This window comes from Lates calcarifer, linkage group LG21, assembly GCF_001640805.2.
Source record: "Lates calcarifer isolate ASB-BC8 linkage group LG21, TLL_Latcal_v3, whole genome shotgun sequence".
Classification (NCBI taxonomy): domain Eukaryota; kingdom Metazoa; phylum Chordata; class Actinopteri; family Centropomidae; genus Lates; species Lates calcarifer.
The window spans coordinates 19,507,163-19,533,972 of NC_066853.1; the positions used below are offsets into that span (position 1 = coordinate 19,507,163).

At 40.5% G+C, this 26,810-nt stretch overlaps 2 protein-coding genes across 4 annotated transcripts in view; both read left to right on the top strand.

The window, feature by feature from the left end:
- Positions 1–16,723, top strand: part of gab2 (GRB2-associated binding protein 2) — a 33,282-nt gene extending 16,559 nt beyond the window's left edge. For 2 of the 3 annotated variants that reach the window (XM_018665556.2, XM_051065437.1), the window contains exons 3-10: positions 8,973–9,201; positions 11,281–11,876; positions 12,664–12,761; positions 12,950–13,235; positions 13,383–13,473; positions 13,654–13,756; positions 13,889–14,011; positions 14,126–16,723. In XM_018665556.2, the coding sequence (XP_018521072.1) occupies positions 8,973–9,201; positions 11,281–11,876; positions 12,664–12,761; positions 12,950–13,235; positions 13,383–13,473; positions 13,654–13,756; positions 13,889–14,011; positions 14,126–14,269 (1,670 nt within the window). In that variant the 3' untranslated portion in view covers positions 14,270–16,723. The remainder of the gene's footprint in view (positions 1–8,972; positions 9,202–11,280; positions 11,877–12,663; positions 12,762–12,949; positions 13,236–13,382; positions 13,474–13,653; positions 13,757–13,888; positions 14,012–14,125) is intronic. The other variant, XM_018665558.2, reaches the window with a different exon arrangement.
- A 1,591-nt stretch (positions 16,724–18,314) lies between these two features.
- Positions 18,315–26,810, top strand: part of zmp:0000001236 (mastermind-like protein 2) — a 34,525-nt gene continuing 26,029 nt past the window's right edge. Inside the window, exons 1-2 of the mRNA XM_018665534.2 lie at positions 18,315–18,423; positions 18,816–20,517. Of these exons, the coding sequence (XP_018521050.1) occupies positions 20,107–20,517 (411 nt within the window). The 5' untranslated portion in view covers positions 18,315–18,423; positions 18,816–20,106. The remainder of the gene's footprint in view (positions 18,424–18,815; positions 20,518–26,810) is intronic.

The following is a 26,810-nucleotide window of genomic DNA, read 5'->3' on the forward strand; positions in this document are numbered from 1 at the left end:
GTGCACTTCCGTGCTGCAAAGATGTGCTTCTTCCTTCTGGTGTCCTTTTTATGTTTTACTGTCTCTGTCTATCTTTAACACACACACACACACACTTATCTTAAAATCAGTCTACACTATGACATGTACCTTGTAAAACCAACCTTGCATGAGAGTCTTTTTCCATGGAATAAGCTGTTGACTTAAATGCAGATCCATCTTTCTCTTCCTCTGAATAACTCCTGCCTTCTCCCTTGTGTGGTATCAAGTTGTTGTCAGTGCAGCGGTGGAAATAAATACTCACCTCCTCTAAACTGTTTTCATCAATGCTGGCCTAGTGTAGAACTAGCTAGTGTTTTATAGGTAGTGTTTTATCGTAGGTTATAGGTTCAGACTGCTTGTCTGAAGTTATCTGATTTATAATAATGCAAAAATACATTTTGCCAGTCATAGTCCTCCACAAGTCTAGTTTATATATACAACTCAAAGGGTTTTCCAGTCTGTACTGCATATGATACCCTCCATCTAGATCCTCAGTTTGGATAAGGATTAGCCTTAGTATGTATTATAGATACTATAGTACATGTACATACTACAGCTAATCAGGTGCCAACAGTAACCAGTCAGTAATTACAATTAAGCAACTAATCAAGTGACCAACTAACTATTTCAGTAGTACTTGTGAGTATGTCGCTCAAAAAGGAAAAACAAAGAAAGCTTCCTGGTTACTGTAGTCATGTGGGAACAAATTCCATATTCAACAACCCAGTCTTGCCATGTGGAAACTCTCGGTACATTTGAAAAGAGCTTTTGCGCAATCCAGCTGGCAGAAAACTACCTGTCAATAATGAGGTGTGTTGATGCTGAAGCTGAAGTCACTGAGTGTGCCTGTGAGTTGTTAGAAAAAGAAATATGAGTATGTGGGATGATGCAGTCTTGACACAAACCGATGACTTCCTGTCTGCATCAGTTTTCCTCCCGCAGCGTTTTCAATCTTGATCTCTGAGCCCGTGTACACGTAGTGTGCATGGAGCCAAGCCACGTTTTCACACAAGCAACACATTAACTGTTGTTTAACGCACTGAGCTTTTATCAGCAGTATCTGTGGGTTTTGTAATTATGGTTTGATCAAGTGACTCACATATATGGGTGGTAATTGGAACTAACAGAGGGTAATTGTTCACAAACCTCTTTTAGCAGTAGAGGTATGTTGTGGGTTTTCCTACAGGCAGACAGCTGCAGATATGAGCCAGTGTGCCACCTAACAGACTGGGAATCACCTCTCTGAAAGAAAACAAACTTAGTTCCTCAAATGGAAATTTCACAAGCCGACAAACAGAAGAAGTACAAATACCAACTTATGCGGGAAGTATGTTTAAGACAGACAGAGGGTGTCAACCCTACTCAAGACACAACAGCCTGGGTGTCTGAGATATTGATATTGATAGTGTTCTGCAGACATAATGTTACGTACTGTGCACCGTGTCGTATGGGTTGTTCTGGTTGTAGCTGCAGTGCCAACGGGAAAAAAATGACTGAAAGGGATTAAATAGGCTTACCAACACAATAGTAAGTCTTAAAGAGTGTTGAAGTGTTTGTGTTTCTCAGAGGATTTTGTTGAGATATTTGGCAGCATCAGTTACATCAGCATTTTGATCTGAACTTACCTTTTGTTTGTCAGTTTTGCCCTCTGCTGCCAGTAGAGAGCTGCCTCTGGGAACTGTGAGGAAAGTTGGCCAAGGGCAGGAGATGACAGTTCAATGTTACACAACTCTTGAAACTCTCTCTCTGTTTCACTCACACACACACACACATTCTCTCTTTCACTGTGTTATAATTTCTTTCTGTTTCTCTTTCCCACACACATTTAGCCTTACACATGCAGCCAACTCTGACAGTGACATGATATTTGTGCTCATGTTTTGGATGTTGTTTATCATTCTAGATCCTTAAAGGCCACTTTGAAATGTTACTTTGGATGTTTATTTCACAATTGTTTTATTTCTCAAATGTTACATTCAAACTGAAAGGGTAAAATCACCCAAATTACAAAATAAATGAATAAATGCTTGTGGTGGCCGTGGAGATAGCTTCTGTATTATGTGCTTAGATGTAGAATATTTCCACATGAAGTATCTCCAAAAAATGTGGTTTTATAACAAACCTGTTATTGAATTTAAGGAATAAAAACAGACCAATGGTGTAATCGTTTTGGACACATACATGTATAAAGTACACACATACATGCATACATGCATGCATATATGTTATATAAATACAAATACTCACATCCCCTCTCCTTTTGCTTGTTTCTCTCTGCACATGCATGCCTGCCTTTTCCCCTCCCAAAGTGCCCTTTGTCTGCATTGATTTTTGTTGAAATAATGAGGCTCCATGGCACTGGAAGGTCAGGTTTCTGCTGCCACAGAGTTCTCTTAGGATGGTTTGCTGTTGCTGCCACTGCTGTGCATCCCATTATACCACTGGCAGCATCTGAAAGATTACTGGAAACCAGAGACCTGAGAATGCATCATGCACACCCATCATCAAAATCATCAAAGAAGAGGGCTGAGATTTCTGCCTGTAAAAATAGATAAAATCCAACAAAATGTTGATGTTCATGGAGGTGCAAGGTGTAAATTATGTTTAGGTTTAGCGATGCACTTGAAACTCAACAACTGAATAGATTTATGCAAGTGCAGCTGTGCTTGTCACTAACTTAAATTTGAACAAATGCTGACAACCAAAAGAAGACTTTTCAAGGGGAATTGGACAGCAGTGGGGTTTAGCTCCTCTGATTGCCTTACACATATATTGCACCCAGTTACATGTTTTTGTAGTTCTCACAGCCTGTTGGTGGGTGTTAGTGCTGTTGTTATCAGATACTGATGGCTGGGTGTGTGTCGTGTGTCTGCACTCAGGGAGACCCACCCCCGAGCGCAATCTAATGAATGGAACATCATCTCGTCAATCATGGGCTTTGTTCTGCTTTGTGCCAGCTGTTTGAACTCAGAGATGAGGATAATCTCAACTAAGGGATGAGGTTTTTACTTGTCAGCAGTCCTCTCTTTTTTTGCCCCTTTTTTTCCATCTTTTGCAGCTTACAGCTTCCTCTCTGTTTTTTTTCTCCCTCCTCATTTTGTCTGTTTCCCTGCCTGTCTCTTGGAAAAAAGTCAGTATTGTTTTTCAGTTTAAGTGTTACCCTTAAGATGGCGAGGAGTGGAAAAAAGAATAACTACTAAATCAGCATTTCCAGCAGCAGCCTCAGTATTTATTTATTTATTTTTGTCAAATAGGCGTTGAAAAGAGATTACATTTATTCAAACAAAATCTTTCACAGGGGATTCACATTAAATCCCAGTTGTGAAACCAGATTGATGACTTGTTGACTACAGCTGCAGATCTCAGTATACTTGGTGAAAGTAATCAGTTTCATGATGATCGTGGTCTTGCCATCTCACTGGAGTTGCCAGTTTTCCAAAATGATGAAAATCTTACTGTTGAGGAACATTTGTAATCAGCTCAGAACTTCCCCATTTACTCATTCTTAAAAAAAGGGAGAGATTTGTACTCAATGTCAGTCTAGACTTACCAACAATGATTAAAGAGGAACCAACTTGAAAGATAATAAAGCTGTGGTCAGTGTTTGTTTTTCTCTTCAGCAGTGGCTGTGTTAGTTAAAATATGACTCGTACTGGCAACACATAAACCCTCCTTGACAAGGCAAGAATTTCACTCAATCTAACAAACTAAAAACATTCAAGTGGTTGCGTAATATTACGAAATCAGGTTGGGTTTTTTTTTATTTTTTTATTTTTTATATTTCTCATCATTATGAGTTAAAGCAGGGTAAAATCATATCATATCTTCCAGTGAAACCCTGCTTGAAGTTGCAGTTTTGTCTCTGATTTCCACATACATAACTCCTCCTGCATGAATCACTGCTTTAATACAGTTTCTGTTCCCTCAGTCCTTGTTCATCCTAGAACAGCAGGTGCCCATTGTCTATCTGGGTGATAACCTTTGTGAATTTAAGTTTATAAATTCTGGTTATATATGAGGTCATTTTTCATCTTTACATTGGTATCAGCCTGGTCCTTCAAATGAGAGGTTTAGTCACGGCCTGTGGAAAAGTCAATCACTCTAAATGGAGGCTATCATCCAACCTGCAGTCACATGGAAACTGTAAATGGACTATTTTGGAATGAGATTTTTTCCTTTGGCCAAGTGTTTATATGCAATTCAGCTGATGTCTGTAGATGTTTATACCTGTCTACATCTTGTAATCAGCAATTTGGAGTATATTCTGCTTTCTGTCAAGTAGACAGGCCACCGTCTTCTGTCACGCTACAATACATTCACTGTAATAGGTAGGCTCGTAGTGTCAGCAGAGATAAAAGTGTAACTGCAATGCTGTGCAGGAGAAAATCCATGTTGAAAGTCCATAATTGTCTAGATGCAAGAGAATTTCACGTGGGTAGTTGTTTAAAAATCTTCAGCATTGCTGCATTTCTGCAGTATTTGCAAAGTGCAGGACATTCCATCCTTAAAAAGACTGACAAAATGTCACAGAAAATTACAGTCTTAACACTAGAAGATTTCTACTCCAGTTTGCCAAAATGGCAAGCCACGGAGTACTTAATATCACTGGAGCGTTTCTGATTTTTTCATTTTCAGACATGTGTTATACATTGTTTGTAAATTGTAATCACTTAACTGGGTTTCCATTTTTTAGATTTTTTTTTTATTTACAAAAAGGTAACCTTGGTCTGATCACAGTACTTATGTTGGCCAGTTGAACTGTGGCTTAGCCAGATCTGCTCACAAATAATCAGGCTGCATATAAATGCAATTATAGGAATTGATTCAGCCCAAAATCAGATGTATTCACCCTGAAAAAATTCTCTTAAATTTATAGGAACGATTGTGTCGAGCATCCTGACTGAATTATTGTTGTTAGAGCATACACAAGTATCACATTCTCCATTCATTATGACTTCTGTGTTTCCAGACCAAGCTTGTTCCCATTCTGTAATGCACTGTATTGTCAGAGCAAATTATCATTTTGTTTTTGGCTTGGTTGGCCGCAGGCAGCAGCACAGCCCTTTCTAGGTAAGTCTTACATTTTTCCGATGACAGAATGAAAACTAACACTCGGCCTCCACCGCAAATTGTCTCAACTTTTCATCCCCATCTCGTGTCCTCCCTACTGTTTCACAGCTACAGTATTTATCCACCCATCACCTTGCAGAAATGAGGTCAAAGCGTTGAAAATGAGCTGCTGTGTTAGATTTAGCCAAACTCTGTAATTCACTGGCCCTGACAAGCCTGAGCCTTTTAGGTGATTGATCAGTCCAGTGTTTTGAGGCAAATTGATGTCATAGTGTGGTCAAGGGGTGGTGCTCACATGATGCAGTGGGGCAAGCAGGCAATGGAGAATAATGTGATCAGGGAATGCTCCTGTGTGTCTGCTCTGCTTAATACTCCTCTGAGCTGTTTTCAAGGGAGGATGAAACAGCCGTGTCACTTTGTTCACTTCAGACTAGCTAGCAGAGCAAGGATGCCATTTTCCCTCCTCCTGAGAGGCGCCATGCTCCCTCAGTGCTAACAGCTCTCCTCTGTGCCTACCTAACCCATCTCTGCTTCGGCTAACATCTCCTTTATCCAGTTATGTCAGTCTCATTGAAAGCTCCCAACCCCCTCTAACCACACATGCAAATGGACTCCACTATGTGGCTCCTGGACACAGTGTTGCCTTAAAGAGCCACTGGTCCGGCAGATCCATGTACAAAAACAAATAATGTACGTATATACTCTGAATCCGTGCTGAAGAGAAAAAAAAGGGTTAATATTCATAGCACTTAGCTGGTGCTCTTTTCCAGGTTAACTTACACAGGTAGGTGCATTTTTCAAGGGCACTTTGACGGGACCTGTGGGGGGATCAAACCGATTGCCCGAACTTTGTGTCATAAAATGGCCTCATCCACCAACAGGCCACTCTACAGGGCCTTGACATATCACGATATAATTTGCAGAGCTCATTGCAGCTGTCTCAGCCCAGAGGCTATATTTTTTAAATACAATCTCTTACGAAGCCATTAAGGAAATTGCATTTTTCCAGTACTCAAATTGAAGGCAGGTGGGCAGCGAGTACCTTAGATGATTATCTTTTATGGAATATTTAAGGGATGATTCCAGTCCTGATTCAAAGCACATAACTGCTGTATTGAGAAAATTCAAATGCATCCTCCTCCTTCATGTTTCCATCAGACACCCTTTCAATTCAATAGGTCAGTGGCATTTTCTATTTTTAAATCTCATTTCAGATTAGATTATCATATGTCCTCGTCTAATTCTGGCTGGACTGAGAGGAAATGAGCACCCTACAAAGACGTTCTTGTCCTTAGTGATCCAGCAGGGTTCTAATTTTGGCCCCCTGTGACCAGAGCAGCCAGCTTCTATTAGATTATGGTCACAGAGCAGATGAGACAGTAGGTGATGTATTACAGAGTGTAATTGGAAGATTGCTCATGAACTTAGGAGCTCTTTGACCCAGAATAGCCATATGTCGTTCACCAACCAAAAGGGTCTTTTAATACATTGCTGTTGATAGTCTGATGTTTGTTTCAAGCTGAGGAATGTCGTGGGAACAACTCTTTGTCTCTTTTAAGTGCCTTGTTTGATGTCGGGGTTTCAGCTTAGTTGTAGAGAAAACACTCTCTGGTAATGACATAAAGCTTCTACCTCAAAAAATATATTCAATTAGCCTTTATTTTACTTTGCCTGTCCCTCCCAGTTTTATTACTTTTCTTTGTAAGATGTAGTATAATAAATTACTTCTCACTTTGTGTAATAAACATTTTACCACCTTAGATTGAGTGTCACAGTACATTAGCCAGTGGAGGGAATATTACTGGAGGCACCGAGGGGAAAGTTTCAGCGTTTTTATTTTCTGCTCTTTTCTCTATTTCTGTGCTGTCGTTCTACTGACTTGATGGAATTGCCTCCCAGTGGTCACATACATCATCAGACCCATTAGTGTCAGTGATGAGCCATGTAGGCTATTCCATCAGCAGACTGGACCAGTCGTCTTTCATCTCATTCTGATTCTGATATGTCATGTGCAGCAGTTAATCAAAAATTATTTAGGGCACACAGAGAAACATTCTCTTCTGTGTGTGTGTGTGTGTGTGTGTGTGTGTGGCGCACACACTCCATGAAAGATGATATTTTACTTTTGAATTTCTGTTGTCTCGTCTGCATTCAAGTCATCACGCTTGTTTGTGTTTTTCCATGTAGCTCTCCACTCTGGAAGGGCGGAGGAACTGACTTTCTACAATAAATCAATATATCTACCCATGTTAGTGGGCCTAATACTCACCGCACTGGATGAAAGCTTTTACAAAGCTTTTTGTGGAGAAAGGAGATGATGCCTAAACAGCCTAGGGAGAGTGGAATCACTCAGAACAATGGTGTAATTGAGGATCATTGGGGGGAGTCCCTGCCTGTGTGGCTGTGAGCTTGGGCGTCTCACTGATGTCCACTGGCCTGGAGACCCCACAGCAGAGGCGTTTTTCCCTGAGGCATGGATGTGACCTCAATACCCCCACCCTCCAACCACTCCACATGCATACAAATGCTCACACACCACATTTTGTGGGTGTTTTCTGTTTTTCACAGTGGCTGCGGTCCCTCTGTATGGTCAGCTCGCATTGTGACTCACAGAACACTGCCCTCTTCTTAAAGGGCTGTGTGATCCATGACATGCTTTGTAAAAGTCTGATAAAGGAGGAGGAGAATGAAGTAGGATAGGGAAAATTCATGTGCGACTGAAAAGTGAAAAGTGGGGAGTCATTTTTCAGATATGGTTTAAATTAGAGCTGAAGAAATTGATCAATTAAGTCAATTAAATCAATTGTGTTTAGGTCATTTATCAAACAGGGATGAATGTTGCCAGCATCTAAAATGAAAAAAAGTTTTTTCTCAGTTTTATATCCTTGTAACTATCTTTGAGTTCCAGTCCATATTTGCCAGAATCAAACATTCAATTTTTTTATTTTAAAAAATTCTAGATATCACCTTGGCCTCTTGGAAATTGTGCTAAGCATTTTTCACATTTTTTTTACATCATATAGATCAGTTAATCAAATAAATTATTGATAGATGAAGTGACAATAAACATAATCATTTGAGGTTGCATTGAATGTCATTATATACATATGCTCATGCAAAGCCTTGCATTTATTGTACAGTGAAAGAGAGAGATTAGATTCAGCAAAAAGATTATTTTTTTCCCTCTCTCCCATCAGCTAGTGTTGCACACAGCACCATGGGTCGATGGATCAGTGGGCCGCCCACTCCCTACTCCTACAGCTCAGTGTGCGCCTCCTCATTTTGGCCTCCTGCCCAGTCTATTTGCAGTATCCCCATCTTAGATTTGCCTTCTCTTTGTAGCCTCTCAATGCAGATATTAGGGATGTCACACAGAAACAATAAGACTGTAAGACCATGTTATTCTCACAGTCCCGCTGTGCAAAACAATGGTCAGCTCGATAAAATCAAACAAAGCACATTGACCCTGGTCAAAAAGGATAACACGGATCATGTGCTTTTGAACCACTCACACCCTGCAGCCCAAAAAAGCAGAAGGATACTGCTTTCTCTCCTCCCTTGACACAGATCCCTCTTCTCTATTGATTAGAGAGCAGACTGAGAGCTACTGAATACAAGACTCTATGCAAGGCAAGGTCATGTAAAGGCTTGAAACCCTCAAGTGAATTACACACTGCCCTTTGACTTCAGGGATTGTGACAACAACAGGAAAATGATTAAGGGATTTGTTACTTGACTGTTTGTCACATTCTTTGATATAAGATTGTTGTCCTGTCTGCAGAAAACTGCTTTTAAATTCTCAAGAAAAGCTGGGGTATTTTTTGGGGAAAAAAACTTTTGTGGGTTAACCAATCAATAACTCCAGTTTCTCTTGTCTGCAGATGGCAGGTTACACCATATGCCCCGTTCTGTTGGAGCAGATGTCACTGGCTCCATGACTCCTCTGAGTGGAGAGCGCAAGTCCTCTGCTCCCATCCACTCCAGCCAGCCAGTCCTCTTCACCTTTGATGTGCCTGTGCGCCACACACACCACAGCTCCTTGTCCAACAGTGCACCACAGGACTACCTCCTCCTCCACCAGTGCATGAGCAGGAAGACAGAGAGTGCACGGTAAAGGTCACGACCCTCAGGCGTCCTGTGTCAGTTTCCTGTTATCCGTTAATGCAGGTCAACATACAGGTTTATGGGGCTTCCTCAGCTTAGAAGCCCCTGAGGGTTAGAACTACTGTTACAGGGGGGAAATTATCTAACTGCTTTGTTTGCATGTGTGTGTGTGTGTGTGTGTGTTTGTGTGTAATAAAGCATTGTGTAGATTACAATGTATCTTACAAGTAGTCTGATTGAAGAATATGAAATTGAAGTGAATATTCTAAACTTAAAAATGTTTAAAATGAGAAATAGATAGCCTTGAAGAAATATTTCTTTGAGTGTAGCAGATAAATCTAAATTCTAGAGCCTACCAAAATTCATAGATGAGCAAGATTTTTTATTTGCTAAAATTATATTTTATTTAAAATAATACAATACGTAATATGTAAAATATGTAATTTTATTTTACTATGCTAATTATTTACAGATAGTAATCAAGTGGAATAGTCTGTTTTTGGTTAATCCAGTGTATTAAATACCAGACAAAATAAAGGTATGCTAAAATCCTGTAAATCTAATATTTTCATAAAGCAGACTAGTGTTTAAACAATTCATGAATCAGTCATTTGAACACTGAAACAACAAAAATATGCACAAGTCAAGAGGTGTAGATACTTGTTGGGTAACTGTATGTACATGTATATGTACATGAACGCCTTTCTTGGCTACTGTATATGCTGAGTGGGAGAACAAAGGGGCCAAGTGTTTATATTAAATGCACTCCTGAGTTTTCCATTAGTATTCACCTCACCTGCTGTTGTCATCATGCCCACTTTCAAGAATCAAAAGGCATCTTTAATAATGACGCCATTCAGTAGATAGCCAGCACAGTAGATGATCAATGGGGTTGAGGCAGCAATTCATCACTCCTATAGGTTTAGACTCGCCCAGGATAGAATTGCCCTCTCAGCCACACGATTCGCACATAAATCTGCTGTGTTGGACCTCTTTGAAATCCAGGAAATCAAACCTCACAGTCCATCTCAGCAGCTTTATGCAGATATTTCTGTCACTCCCTCACTAGCTTCTGCTCTGTAGGTCTGCTAATTAAGACAGGCATCTGGTGAAGGGGTATGATTCATGTCAGAATAAAATTAGTCCGATGAAATAATCTGTGTAAAAGCCGCCATTCAGTCACAGTGACCAAAGGCACAATGATGAACAAAATTATTGATTGCTGATTGAAATCCTGAGTGGACAAAAAAAGAAGAATTGATGAAACACAGCATGTCATCTGACATGAAAGAAGAAACTGAATCAGAAAGCAAAATGTTATGTCAATATTAATTGTATTCCTTTGATGCATTATTCATTTAAAATTGTTACATTTATAATAGCGAACATAACCATTAGAAGCCTGCAGTGTAGCTAACACATATGCATAAAATCTCAAGAGGGATTAGCACAGACATAAAGAAATTATTCGTTGAGGATATCTTATCTTTGCATTGGCCAACTTAGCTGGGCCATTGCTCAGCTAACTGGCTAGAAATGTCTAAGCTGTGTGGTTGCTGTAGTTGGCACTCAAGGTCAAGCCCTACAAAGGAGCCAGAATAAATGAGGCATGTCCCTGGGGTGCCTAACCGAGGCTAACAAACTGTGGGAAAGTCATAGCATTTTCCCTCTTAACATTGATGTCCTCTCCTTGTCAACACGCTGAAAACATGTAAATAAATCAGCTTTTCATGGAAATGATAGAAATAGTGACGTTAAATGCTTAAGCTATATAGCTGCACAAAGGTGCTCAAGCACTGATGCAGAGGTGTGCTGTTTTTTTTTTTTTTTGTAACATGTGCTCAGACCTATGGAGGCAAAGTTTCCTCTGAAGTACTACAGTGTCATCTAGTGGTTATTTGGGTAGTTACACTGAAATTGCATGAAATGCAACTGTAAAAGAGATGGTTGTCAACCATTTTTTGCCAGGGTTTGAGTTAGGACTGACACTGAGGTATGAGACAAGCATGTGTCTGGGAGGGAGCAATTAGCCTCTGTGAAAAGTGGGCACAATACAGACCTAATTTGTGTATGTCTGTGTTGCAGGAGCGCCAGTTTCTCCCAGGCCACACGAAGCAATCTGTTTGTGGGGAGCGACTCTGCAGTGCAGAAGCTCTCGCATGGCTTTTCCCACTGTCTAAATGGCATGGGTGCTCAGTTGCATGGCTTCTACAGCTTGCCCAAGCCAGGAAAACACCAGTTGCCAGTCCACGATGACTCGTCTCAGGAGGCCTGTTACGTGCTTCCGCGAGGTTACAGTTCAGAGGCACCAGCTCACAGTGGTCTAGGTGAGCCTGAGCTGGAGAACGAGGAGGTTTACACCTTCAAAACGCCCTGCAACGCTCTTGCCACCATGCATAGCAACGAGCGTCAACCTGACAATTATGACCTTCCTACACCACCTGGTTCCTTCTACCAGATCCCCCGGACATTTGATAAGAATCACAATGCCTTGACACCTTCCAGCTCTGAGTCGTCCTGTGCTCCTCCTCCCAGGCCCCCTAAACCTAGCCAGGGGTCAGAGGGGCAGTGGGGGAGTCCCCAGTCAGTGGGAAGCCAGAATGGAGAGTTGACGTCTGCGGTGTCAGTTATCCCACGCAGGAATACTCTCCCCGCTGTTGAGAACATCAGGCTTCACAGAGGTACAGTGATTACAGTTATAGTGCTTTAACTGCTTTCCAACTATGTTCCTCATGATCACTATTTGTTTCTTGAAACACAACCTCAGTCAACTCACACAGATCTTTTGAAATCACACTTTTCACCCATTTCCTGTTTTCAAATACAAGTCTAACTTGATCAGTCCATCCTCTTATTGCAGTGACTTTGCGCTTCCTTTTCCTCCCCCACTTTCTCTCACTCTTTCCCTCTTCCTCTATCTCTCATTTTACTGATTTAATGCTAGCAGCTGAGCAGAAACAAAGAGGCCAGTCTAGCAGACACTGTTCTGTTGAGACACTAATGAAATTCAAGCCATACAGCTTCTCCAGAATTTCTCGTTCCAAGCTGATGAGCAATTAAAAAAAAGCAACAGCAGGAACAATGCATGGCCTCTTAGTATGCTATGTTCTCTGCTTTGCTAAGTCCATGCTCAGGCCTCAAAGCCAGTGCCAAGAATTGACCTGTGACCCTTGTTAGTGAGGCTACAGGCTGTTCAAACATCTGTGCTGCAAAGACTAATTATAATCCAGTGAAGCATTTAATTAAATGTCACTCATTTTCTATGTGTTTCATTACAAACATGAGTTTACGCCTTGAAATGTCTGGCATTTTTGTGTAAATCAGCCTCTGTTGCAGTGATTATTGTACGATATCTGACTCGTGGGCTTAGCATTGTTCTGTTTACTTGAGGGAAAGTTTTTTTTTTTTTTCCTTTTAGAGTTTATGGCAGTGGTAAATATTGATTTCTCTCCTCGCTTCTCTCCACAGGCTCCTCCTTTGAAACTAACAGCCATCACCGTCCCATCCATTTCAACAACTCAGGCCAGTCTGTGGAGTCTGTCAATGATGGGTTCAGCTCCTACCTGGTGAGTCACTGTCTCCCTTTTACTGCGCTCTCTTCTCAGATAGATACTGTTAGTGCAAAAACATAAACTGCAGAAATAGAAAATGCATTTCTTCTATATTTACTCTGATTGAGTGTTGCAGTTTTCCTGTAACATTGAGCTCAGCGAGTTTAAGAAAGTCATGCGCCCTCTGCGTCTCTTGACACCAGAGAACCAAAGCCCCCCTGACTCGCTCAGACAGCGGCAACTCGGATGACAACTATGTGCCCATGAATCCTGGGTCCTCGCCAGCGCCACTCATTGCTGCCCAGGCTGACAGTCCTAAGAATATCTACATCCCTATGAGCCCTGGGCCACATCACTTTGACTTCCCAGGATTCTCTGCAACATTACCTGCCCGTAAGGGGAGCAGCGCCTCCCTGTGTCACAGGCCCAGCCGTCTCAGTGATGTTACACCACCACCCATCAACCGCAACCTCAAACCTAACAGGAAATGTGAGTTTTTCGCAGCAGAGTTCTCACTGATTTAAAAGCATTGGTGTTCGCCATTTTTGCCTAGTAATCAGCTCTAAATTCTGCATTGTTAATTGTATTACAAAGACAACGATTTTTGTTGACAGTGTCTGCTCTTGTTTTCCACAGCGAAGCCAACACCTCTTGATTTAAAGAACAATGGGATCATTGATGAGCTGCCATTTAAGAGCCCAGTCACCATGTCCTGGACACGGCCCATGTGAGTCTCATATCAGCCATTCAAGCTAGGTTACCCATAGCCACTCGCACTCACTCACACACAAACACACACACACACACACACACACACACACACAGATGGTACAGACTGGTGCTGTATTTTGTTTCTGCCTGAGGTCAGAAGGTATAAGCACTCACAGCCCTGTCTGCTTTGCTTCAGGGCTGCTATGAACTCCATGTCCTCCCAGCATTGTCGACCCATCTCTACACAGAGCATCACCAGCACTGACTCTGCAGACAGCGAAGAGAATTATGTGGCTATGGTGAGTCCCAGTAGCTGGAGGGGAGATCAGGAGAGCACATTGTGTTCTTTGTTTTAATGATCCACTTGCATGCTATGCTAACTCACTGCACTCCATGTGAGTAAACCCCCCCCTCCCTCCTGTCCCCATTAGCAGAACCCAGCGTCTACCTCTCCAGCCGTGAGTGGCACCAGCAGCCCGGCCCCCAGGAAGTGTGGCAATGTGGACTACCTAGCACTGGACTTCCAGCCTGGGTCCCCAAGCCCACACAGAAAAGTAAAGAGATGATTTTGTAGACTCAATTTGTTATAGCATTTGTTCTTATTTCTCCCACAATGCGGTCCAACCTCAGGCCAGAAGCTCACTCCTACCTTATTTATCATTCCACAGCCCTCTACATCCTCTGTGACCTCTGATGAGAAGGTGGACTATGTGCAAGTGGACAAGGAGAAGACGAAGGCACTGCAAAGCACCATGCAGGAGTGGACCGATGTGCGGCAGTCTACTGAACCTGCCAAGGGGGTCAAGTCCTGACACTGACCCGTGCAAAGAAATGACTTAAAAAAAAAAAAAAAAAAACAGAAGAAAATTCCAATCTTAAGTCAAGCATCTCCAGTGTCATGTTCCTATCATTATTATGAATACTGGTTTGGCTTGTTTAAGACTGAAATGTTTGGACAAAAAGCCATAACCTATCCTATGCCTGTTGTCCGTGATGATTACTACTGCAGTGCACTGCTAACATGCAGGATATCAGGCCATATAGGTGAAGCGCCCTGCCAAAGCTCTTCATGCAGACTGTTATAACAGAGTATGGACAATTGATAATGTGTATGAAAAATATCATCCTTATTTATCAATCCACCCTTTACAAATTGCAAGTTTTTCCTCATAGCTGTGCCACCCTCCCCCTCTGCAACAGTCTAACATTTTTTTGCATCTAGCAGATAATTTACCCAATTGCTGCCATTTAACACACTAGCAGAGGCTAACTGGTCGATAACCAATTTAATATACTGTAAGAGTATGCTTACTGGTCTCAGGAATGCCAAGATGCACTCCAATTTTGGCATGCAGGCAGACTCTCTTTTCACTTCAATCTATCATTTGTGCTGAGTCTTGCAGAAGCAGCAAGGAGATTATTTTCACTGCGGGCAATCATTTCAGCTTAGCAGTGCATGTCTGGTAAGAGGAGGGGGGAAAAATACAGCGATACAAAGGCCCATGTCAGAAGCCCTAATGATAACTGTGCATGACTGTTGCCTCAGTTTCAATTAAGTATGAGCCCAAACCATATTTAAAAGCTGTCAGGCAAGACGGCAGGCCAATTATTTCAATGCAGGTACAAAGTCTGTAACGTCCAAATGTACAGAATGAAGAAAACAAGGAGAAGTATCTTGTGTCTTTGTAGGTTTGACTTCAGTGACTAATTCACTTCAGGTAATATTCTAATGCATTTCATTTTAAATGTGCACTGACCAAGAAAATTATTGAGTTGGAGGAAGGAAAAATAATGCAAGAGTTAAGATATCCTCTCTCTCTCTCTCTCTCTCTCTCTCTCTCTCTCTCTCTCTCTCTCTCTCTCTTCATCTTCCTCTCCCTCTCAAGACCATAAATACAAGCTAAGTGGAAGGAGAATAGCATATTTATGTTTTCCAGAATTTATGTCTTCGGTCTTTGATATACCACACACTACAGCTATGTCTCTGAAGAGTAATTGTTTCCTCTATATAAATTATTAATAGAATGACATATTTGCAGCACATCTTGTTGACTGTTTGACGCACTTGTCTGAGACAAAAAAAGTGCACTGCAGTAATGTAACTTTGTGCTGTTCTTGCAGAGGCAACCAGCCACAATGAAGATTTGCCAATGATCGTGGTCACTTAAAAATAGTTGAGGAAAGAATGTTTTCTTAATTTCCTAAACTCTTCTTTGTTTAATTTGCCTTATGTTCTCATTTCAGTTTGGAGTGTAAATTTTTGCCTTGAAGAAATTTAATTATTTGCCATATTATTCAAGGAGGAGCCATATTGTATTTAGGACAACTGAATGATCAGTCTCTAGTTCAACTTAAGTCCAGTATTTCATTGTGGGCTGGAACCACTGAAGGGTGAATCTACATTTGATCTTAATATGAATAGTGTGGCCATGCAGTGCTGGATGGTATTATTGATTATTTCTGTAAGATTTACTTCTTAATGTTTTTCTACCATTTTTACTGCTTTTTGTATTCTTTTTATCATTATTTTTTACTGAAACGTGTAAGCAAGTGATATTCATAAGAACTGGGTCAGGCTAAATTAAGCTAAGTTTGTTACAACATGTATTTTATTCCTTTTTAAATTCCCATTTTTATGATCTATACATGAAATGGGGAGGCTGGCAGTTTGCACTGGCAACGCCCTTCCTGGGTGAACTGTGATTCACAAAGAGTGAGAGCGAAAGAGGAAAGAAAAGACTGAAGAAAAGCCTGTCTCCCTGTCAGTCTCTGAAGTGAAATGGATGTGTAATTTATTATCTAGAGAGACCCGTTGTAAACAGAAGAACTGTGTATGTGTTGTGGTAGATTGTGAATTGTAGTATGTTAAATGACAGCCTGACTGGGTGACACTGAAAACACTGCTCAGATCTACTGTCAGACTGTCACTGGGTTGACGTACTGTACTAGTAGAGATCATTTTTTAACCACTTTTATTGCTACTACTGTAAAGCATTTGCAGATTGCTCGTGTTTTAATTTATTAATTTATTGTGTGTTTTGGAGTTGATAATTGTAAAAAGGAAAAACAACAACAACCAAACAAGGAAACCTTCTCTCTACTAACACTGATGTATGCAAACTGTCTTGATTTTGTGAAGCAATATGACAAATAATGCCAGTGTGATGGTACAGTTAACTTGGGATTCACAAGAATACAAGATTTTGTTATTCCTGTATTAAGGTAGACTTAAACTGTGGACATAGAATAAATCAAGAAGTGAGTAAGTTTGATGTCAACACTGTTTTCTGACAGCAATGACACCACACCTCGTCTCTCACCCACAGATTTTTAATTGATCCTGTAATAGACTGCTGCCCCCTGTTGTGCAGGACAGCACATGCATCCATTGATGTCAAATGAAAGGCTACTGTTGCTTTAGTTAAGGATTCAGCCCATGTGGGTTTTTGAGAGTTAATATACATATCAGTGGTTTTATAATGCTGTGTACAAGAGACACAGAAACCTAACAAATTTCATTGCTTGCCCCATCATTTGTTTAGTTCACAGGAGAGGTAACCAAAACAGCATTTAACCTGGAAATTGAACATCAATTACATTATGATGCTTTTACTGAAATACATGTAAAAGTAAGGATTGTTTCTCCAAAATCTCTTAAAGTCTGTTAGCCTGCCTAATAAATGAATGCTATTGTGCGTCAAGATATGACTGTCACTTTCTAGTAATGACCAATGATTAGTATGCCATTTCCCATAAAAAAGAATAAAAATGACTAATTGGCTTAGTCAACCATTCTTCCATTACTTAGTCAACCAAGACCTTAATGTCAAATTAGGTGACTAAGTGAGTAAGAGAGGCCACTAAAAAATGAAATGCCCAATGAAAAGAATATTGTCTTCACTCACCTCCTTACCCACAGATAACACTGATACTGATACTAGCTAGTGTCTGGCCAGACACTGGTCAGTACTGACCGTCTGCTCCTGGTACAGGTAGCAGCCAGAAATCAGTTTCTTCACAATATTAACTGATTAACATGATTCATAGGGAAGTGTTTGCGAGTGTTAATCAAGTTTCTCTGGACTGGGAATGATTTGTTTGTTAGTTTATTTTTAACAAAAGGAGCAATAACTTGTACTTTCATGCTACAGTCAATCTTCCACAAATTCTAACTGGACTATATAAAATCCTATAAAGCAAAAAGTGAAAGCTGCAATCAAATTACTATTGGACTTGTAGTTCAAATGATTAAAACATATTTTTATTCAGTTATTATTTTGTTGTTGTTGTTGATGTTTATTATCTAAGAGGGCAGCAAGGCAAGTCAGTGTGATGACTGTATTCTTGGGTTCTTTCAGCATGGACATTTTCTCCACATGCTTTTGTGGTTTTCCTCTGAGTGCTTCAGTTTCCTTCTGCTTTGTAAAAACAGGCATCCTGTCTCTGTGTCAGGGTGATTGCCTGTCTATGGTTGTAGCCTAAACCTTTTAGTGCACTGGCATCAAGTGTAAATCTTCATCTACCACACGGTGGGTAAGTCTCAACTTAAATCATAAGATGACAAATGAGCGGGAGTTTGTCTTACAAAAGCAACTAAATTCACAACCTATATTTTAATTTGAAAAGGTTCTTAATAGCCTAGATTTTTCTCATATTTCAAAGTAGTGATGAAACACATTAAGTAAGCAGTCAATGTCTACATTAGACAAACAAAACTTTGAAGAGCAGTTGAGTGGTTTGCAGCTACAGATTTCAAGCACAGCAGCCCCAATGTGTTGTCAGAAAATGAGACCTCATTTGGTCAGCATGTGTAGGAACAGTCAGGAGCCAATCAGCTCCTTGAAGTGCTTAATTGGTATATAGGCACATTTATATTGTTTGTTTGCTCACTCCAGAGAGGTCTGTGAATGTGTTTGGGATAAAAGTCGTCTTTCTGGTTGTGAAGGAGGTCATGTGCTGCAGTAATGTAAGTATATTTTATATTTGTTCTGTTCATTGTAAGTATAGCATGAGCCAGTGCTCACTTGAACTTCCAGACAGGGCAACATGTGGCTCAGCAAATAGTGCTGGTGGAGGTTAACCGGCTAGCAGCTTTAAACATATTGGCTCTTATTGTAACTTGGCACTAACATGTTTGCAGTCTTGTTTATTTCTTAGCTTGGAAATTTGATACGGGCCTAGTTGTGAAATCTTACAAGTCAATACTACAACCAAACAAAAGTTTACTCTTATAATTGTAGTTTCAGGAATCTCATGTTGTACTGGTATTGGACAAAGTTTTAAGGACTTAAGCTGACTAATTGAATTTGTGCTGTGTTTTAATTCAATTTAATTGTTGTGACATTTCTCTTATCCTAGAAACAACATGCACACCAGATGTAAACCTGTATGGCCTTGTAGCAGACGACAGGAAATCTTTGAAGCTCCCTCTGCTGATACAACACAATGACTGCAAACATCACTATCAGTGATTGTTATGAAGAGATCTCAAACACCATCGCAGGAGGATGTTCAACCATATTACTTCATCAGCTGTTCTTGTGTGCAGATACATGTCATATAAAAAAAAAAAAAAACAACAACAACAACACAAAAAAAAAACATTAATGAGATCATTTCCCTCTTTTGCCACGGTCCATGCCTTGCAAGACAGTTCACCCCTCACTCCACCAGAGTGTGCATTTGGACCCAGCTACATTCATATGAGTGTATCATGTCAAAAGAGGAATGTTCATACAATGAGGGTCTGTGTATAGCAGCTCCGCTATTGCCTCGGTGCACCACACGGACAAACGATTGTCAATGGACTATTTGAGACGGATCTCAATCGGTTTATGCAACGGCTCCTTGTGTTTCGGCTGCGTGGTTTTCGACTTGTAATTTGCAACCAGATCCTTCTTATCCGGATGGAAAGAGAGCGACGTAGAGAGAAAGGACAAATTTCCTAACAAAAATGCCGTGAGTCTCGAAGTTTAGTAGGTTTTGTGTCTTTGTAGATTCTCCTATTTTGGCGACCAATCGCTTACTTTGAATTTATTGTTGGCAGCCTAACTGTCTTTTTAAAACTGTTTAGTAAGTGTGGCACATTTGAGATAAAGTAAGCTGAAAATGTGCCAAGGATGTAAGCGTCGGTGAAACTGAAATGAGAGATTCATACTGAATTTAATTTATCTGAGAACAGAGGTCGAGTCGTTAAGCAAGAGCGGATTCATTCCAGCTGTGGATCCACGAGCCTTTCATGTTTATAAATCATTTCATTTTTAATTATAAGATGACACAGTAACACCCGTGAGGAAGAAATCACTAATAAAATTTTGTAACACTGGGACTTTTTAATGCCTCAGTGGAACATAGTATGAGTTTATACTGACCTTATCTTACTTTATATGCAAGTGGTTTTTTTTAATCCTTTATTATTCTAACATTTCATACCAGTTTTACGAGTTAATTCTACAAAGTATTTGTAAGCAAATACCATAAACTATATTGTCTTTCTCTCTATTGAGTTTGTGCATGCAGACTAGTATTTCTCTTTTCCACATGGGATCATAGCCGAGTCCATACGTATTGTTTTCTTCCATGTCCGTACTGTGGTCCATTATAAGCTCAGTGGACCTCAGTCTGTATAAACTTGTCGGGGACTGCGGGCATGGGAGAAGCGACCCCCGCTCAATCTACTCCAGGGGCATTCGTACCCATGTTGGGTGTCGGTTTAGGAACTATGCCCGGTGGGGTCGGCAACGGGCCGGTGGTGGCCACCTCCAGAGGCTCAGCGGTGCCACAACTGCACAACGCCATCGTGGAGCGTTTGCGCGCCCGCATAGAGCTGTGCAGGAGGCACCACTCCACCTGCGAGAACCGCTACCAGAGGGGTCAGGCCGAGAGCTCTGACCGGGAGCACGAGAGTACGCTTCACCTGCTCAACATAGTCCACCAAGGGCCTGGGAACCGAAAGGCAAAGGGCAGTCGTGGATCGAACCAGCAGCTTCCAGAGTACAGCAGGTCCAACGGAGAGCAAAAGGGTTCAGAGGGCGAGCAGAAGATTTCCACGCGCATAGCGGTGAGTTACCACTATTTGGTGATGGTAATGAATAATCACTATTATCACCAATAACGATGATGACCGTGAGAATGCTGGTAAAGCTTGTGGTGATGATGATTATCACTGTGTTGATGTGACTGCTGTTTCTTGTGATGATGAGCAAACAGTTAAAAGTTCTGCCCAAACTTTCGTGGGAAAAAACTTAGACCATGGGAAATTACTAGCATTTTTTTCTGCATGGTATTTGAGCAATGTGTCAATCTGCTGGTCAGCTGAGAGCTGTAATTACTTCTAGGATAATGTATCAAGTAATGTTTCAGCACAAATTACTCAAACGTTTCTCTGCAGTTAAGGCTTTGTCCAACCTTACAGAACAACCAAATCCAGACCAAATGGCACAACAGGCAGGAAATGTTTTAAAACAAGAGGAATAAATTCTAGGTTCCTGGTTTTGCTGATTAAAGGGCCCCTTGAAGTAGATGGGGTGATACCAGATCACAAAGCTTGTTTGCAAAGCAATCCATTCAGAGGAAATAGTTTTGGGGTCATTGGGCCATGGGGATGTTTTGTATTTACTGCAAACCATGTCAACATCTCTACTGTGCAGCTGATCCAAACGGAGGGATGTAGATGCATTCTGTGGCTTGCTTAACCTATTTAATATGCACCGTTATCTAATTTTGCAGTGCAGATCATTCACGTTCCCATATGTGTCACATTAACATGTCACATTTTCTGACACTGATAATGTTTCTTAACAAGATGACTTTTGGTGTGCTTGTTTCAGAGAGATCCTGTCTAAGTTAAGAGCTGTATGACTTTATTTCGAGCAGTTTCAAGGCTCATTTTGTAAAGTCTGAGAATCCCCGCACATTGAGAATAAATGGACAGTGTACTTTCCATGTTCTCCCTCAACAGCAGAGCGTTGCAAAGAGCGTGGAGAAGGGAAACTTAACTGTGAAACACAGCAGGGCTTTCTGTGTGCCTGCTAGTGCTGATAGGACTGACTTCCTGTATGGCATCTGTTAAGGGCACAGTCAGTGAGATGTGAGATTTATTTTGTTGTTTTCTTTCATTGGGCATGAGGGAGTTCAGCATCTAGCCTATGAATTATTTCCCAAGCAGTGTTTCAATATAATGTCAAAGGGTGAAAGCTTGCAGATGTTCCTGCTGTAGATTTGCTTGAGATGCTGGATGGAAAAATAAACAATGTAAAAATTTTTTCCAGTAAAGCCATAAAAGGGCAGCGATGATTGTTCTGTCAATTCATTTTATTGTCATCACTGGAACTGAGCACAGGACATACTCTACAACATGTCAAGCAACTTATGCCTTGATCAGCACTTAAAATACAAGAAAAGTATATTGTCCATGACCTATAGTGCTATTATAAAGTGCAGTTAAGCTTCCCAGCTTTCAGCATATTGAGTTTTCATGCTGAGAGGCACAGTACAGCTGTGGAACATGATGGGAGACAAGACACAACAACATAATGGATTAAACTAACTGTCTAAAAGAGGTCAGGGAACATCATTATCATGTACTGTTTCATTTTTACTGATGTTGACTCTGGAGTAGTGTGTTCTACTCAAAACTGATGAGTACAGCAAGATGGTGAGGAGGAAATGAAGTCCTGGCGTACATGTTTGTATCAACCCTGAGGTTAATGTTTTTCACAGCTCATGATGATTGGTTGAAGCAGAACAGCAGCAATTGCAGAAATCCCCTTAAGTGCATTTATACAGCAGCTATCCAGCATTTATACTGCACAGTTCTTTCTTGAATTTATTCAAAATGTGTAAAGTGTAGAATGACTCTTGCAACCCAATATTTAAAAGATGTATTTTTGTGTCATCCCTGGCTATAGAGACTGTAAAACTTTTGTTTCAAATATTTCCTGGGGTGCAGCTGTAATTCACCATGCTACATTCTTCTGAATTATAAAGTAAGGCTTCTACAATGGCCACATCTGTGCATGTTATTGACTGTTCACATTGGAATTTGCGATGGAAATGTACACCAAGCGAGGGGCAAACAACACAATGGATTATGACTGGCTGGGAGTGCAGAGTGAGCAGCACTTAACAACGGTGCTCATTGAGACCAGATTAACAAAGGATATTCTTTTAGATGAAATTGGAGAAATGGGAAAGAAGAAGAGAGATGAGTGCTTACTTACCCAATGGCTCATAAAGTGATTTTCCTTAATGCTTGCATGATCATCAAAAGCTTTTGGATATTCATATTTTAGATTATGTTTTTTCCACAACCCGTTTTTCAATCTTTCCCTTCATACCTGTATCAGAAAATGCATTCATCACAGAAATAGGTCACAGAGTAGAGCTTACAAAACATAGCCCTGTATTACAATGTACAGACGTTCAGTTTCATCAGATCAGGATCCAGCAACCATATTACATTGTCTATCAACAATACAGATAGTGAGTACAGAAACTAAAGGCTTAACAAACATGGGCCTGATATAGCCGCGCTGCATGTAACATGCCATGCATTGTCATGCCCTATTATCATGCATTTAACAAATGGCTCACTAAGCACCTTCTTGAAAGATGTGCTGGCCATGAAACTGTTTGAAGCACAAGGCCCCCATATAAATGTTTGGAGCCACTGAATACATTTCCTGCACATGTTTACTCAAAGTCAAACAGGCCTTGAAAAAGCAGTAGGCGAAGGATGCCTGGTGATTAACAGTCCTGCGTGCACTGGGAGGATTTTGTTATTTCCCAGTCATGTTCTAGTGACAGATCTGGGAACTATAGGCCTCGAGCAGCATGCGCTCAAAGTGCTCTGTATGCTGATGTGTTTGCTTGTTAAGTTTTCCCACTCGCGCCTCTTATGTGTCATCCACATGGCAGCAGCTTGTTATAAAAGCTGGAGTGTGAGACATCTTGGTCATCTAGTGGGCTGAATCTCAAACCACGTAACTGTGACAACCTCAGTTTGACTCTGGCTGAAGAACTTTGTCCTCATGTCATCCTCTTCTCTCTTCTTATGTTTCCCGTCACCCTCTACTATGAGCTGCAATTGCAGCACCTTGGACAAATAATTAAAAATGGGCAACTCAAAACAGTTTTACTTTTGATGACAGATCAGATGCTCCCATCTCAGGGTTATGGACCTGCACAAAAGGTCACAAAATAGAGCTGAGGGGTTGCAAGATGATTTTCAGACTTTGCTCTAATTTAGCCTGTTTTTCCTTGGGAGTTTATTGGGGTCTAGAGCCCGAAAGCTGAAGAGTCCTGTACTGCAGGATTAAAAGTAAATATTTGTATACAATTTTTTTTAAAGTAATTATATGGAGGTTTAAAAGCTCAAAGATATTTTCTTCATTTTTTTCTGTGCCATCTTTTCAAGTACATTATGTTCAATCAATATGACATTTGTGCTGACCTCTTAATTCATTATCACTGAGGTAACTGCCACTTCCAGCTGACCAGTGGATCAACAGCCTGCTCAAATAGCATGGAGATAGAGAAATTCCTTCTACTCTCTTGTGGTCATGTATGATGGATGAAGAGTGTGTGCATGTGTGCGAGTGTGGGGTGGGGTGTGCACTGTAAGTGTTTCCTGGCATACCCTGTTTGGCTGTTGAACTGCCTGAATCAGAGCTGCCGGTGGTCTGATCTCAGCCTGGCTCGGCTGTGATGTGAAACAATTAGCCCAGGTCCATGGGGGCCACCCACGGTGAAGCCCACAGCTTTACCCAACCAGTGTGGATGCAGCAAGGATCCATGTTCAGCCCACAGATCGCTTCCATGTTGTCATGGGAAGGCTGAAGTTTTTCTTTTAGGGATAGCTGGCTGTCAGTTGATCTCAATGCTGAATTACTTTAAGTCCCCTTTAGCGAGGAATGGAATTGCTGCGGGTGCTGTTTATTGACAGCATGGCACACCGTAAGCCTGAAGTGATTAAGCTTGTCTCATTGTGTAGACTGTAGCTGTGAGATGAGTGGAGCATCTCATAGTGCTCTGATTAAAAGACATTAAGATGGGCCTCCATATATTGTAGTAAAGCCATCTGTTAATCTCCTCCTTCTATTTGGGATTAGTCTTCATTCCAAGATATGGTTTAAACACAGCCACAATCCAATTCTGCTCATGCATCTTTTAGTTTGGAACATGTATTCAAAATGCCCTCTAGTATGTAAATGTGACTTTTTGTAGCAAACAAACAACCACCCTCTGTTTTCATGATGTTTTCAGATATAGTTTAGTTATTATGATAGTTTAAAAAATATATACTCAAGTCAAAACAGTGTTTATTGACAGTGTATACTACTGGAACCTAAGTGGCTGAGAGTATAGTACTACTCTGTACAAATGCTGCAGATTTGTTAGATGTTAGAACTTGAAAGAGTTTAGCATTTATAGACCTATTCGTGGGTTACTATTGATTTCATTTAACAAAATTACCATACCCAAAGGCATGAGAGTAAAGTATGTTATGGAATATGATTGAAGTTAGGAGTCATTTGATGACATTTGCTGATTAAATTGTTCTTTTTATATTAATTTGCTCAAGTATATCCTGATTAATTTCAGACAGTAACATGATTTCAATTTGGATATTATGACTTCTTCATCCATTAATTTCTGTGTTGTGTCTACTGATTGACACCCCATAAACAGAAGGGATCATCATTACATTTCGCTCAGGGAAACATGACAGCGGCTCTACTGACTTATGTAATAAAAGTTGGGGCCATGTAACATCATCCTGGATATTCCATAGTCATATCCAAGGGCAGTTAATAAATTTTTAGCACCAGCTAGATCCTACGTAAGCACAGCTTGTCTATAAGGAAGAGGGAAATGGTAGGTTAATATGACACACACACAAGGCTAATGCTGTGGCTTGTCAGTTTCCAGGAAATTACTGCCTCTGTAGGACATTTGTTTGAACAGTATGTTGATTCTGATTTTGTTAATAGCTTCTGTATCATCCTCTGGCTAAATCATGCATGAAATGAATGTCTTTATTCCCCAGTAAGCATAGTTTTATGATAACATCAGCGTACATGCGTTCTAAACAACTTAGCTACACATAAATTTTGTGATCATGATTGCTATGTCCTCAAGGGAGAACGGGGTGCAAGCTTCAACTGGCTTTTTTTTTCCTAGTAGCCAACCCAGACACCAGATTTTCAAGTGGCACAAAACAAAGTTCACTGATGACTGACATGTCTCAGAGGAGTTTTATTTTTCAATCCCTTTCGCTTAATGACTGTACTCAGATATTACAGAGACTGTATTTTCAGACTTGTAAACTGCAGCTTTTAATATTATCCAGTGTCATGATGGCAAATTCTAAGTGGTTTTCCAGGAGATTCTCATTTTTGATTTTGAGGACATGTTTTGTCTTAGCAGTTGTTGTGTGCTGCTTTCACTACTACAGGAGATCAACTGTGTTTTATTTTATCTTTTATTTTTTGCAGCTCTCTTTTCCTTGTCTGTCCACCCATGGCCCTGCTCCGAACAATGTTGTTAATGCCAGAAAATATGTATCACTTCCTGTGCACCAGTGGATTTTTCCCAGAAAAGGCCTATGAGACACAAGCTGTTTTGGACGACAGACTTACAGTAAAGGCTTTAATGAGCTGACTGTAATGTATATCAGTCAATGAAGGAGAATAGTAAAAATGTCAACTCAAAGCCTGTTTTGTGTAAATTAAAATGCATATGAGGGGGACCTTTAACCTTTAGAAAGTTAGTGGAAAAAGGACAGTTAAAAAAAACGGTTTAAGTTATGATGTTTATTTTTGCGTTGCAACATGCATTTAAGGGTTCAGGTTAGAACATGTTATGACACGTTAGTATGAGAACTTGCACTGAGGTGCAGTGAGATAAAAATCCCTGCATGTGATTTTTAGCTATGTACTTTTTCCATGAACTTTTTGAAGTCCCCTCGTATATGTAACACAGAGGTATTGGCTTTCCTGTTGGGACCCATTAAATCTGAGAGAGTTTGATCATGTTGATTTCTGTTGTTAAGCTGTGTTTGAACAGTATTAAATCTACACTATAATCAGACACCTTTAATGTAAGCTAATAAAACTAATAAGACTTAAGCAATCAGTGTAAGTAGATATTGTTGATGTAAAAATGTCTATTTTGATTGGATGATATATTTAATGTTATTCTGGTGGAGGGGGAAAAAATCCCAGTACAATTTCTCTTAAAAAGACAAGGCTCAGCAAATGTGGTGTCATGCAGCAGTGTGTTGGAAATAGTGCTCTGTGAATCTGGGACATCTCTGTACCTGGCAAGATTTGTATTGCCTTCTCCTGAAAT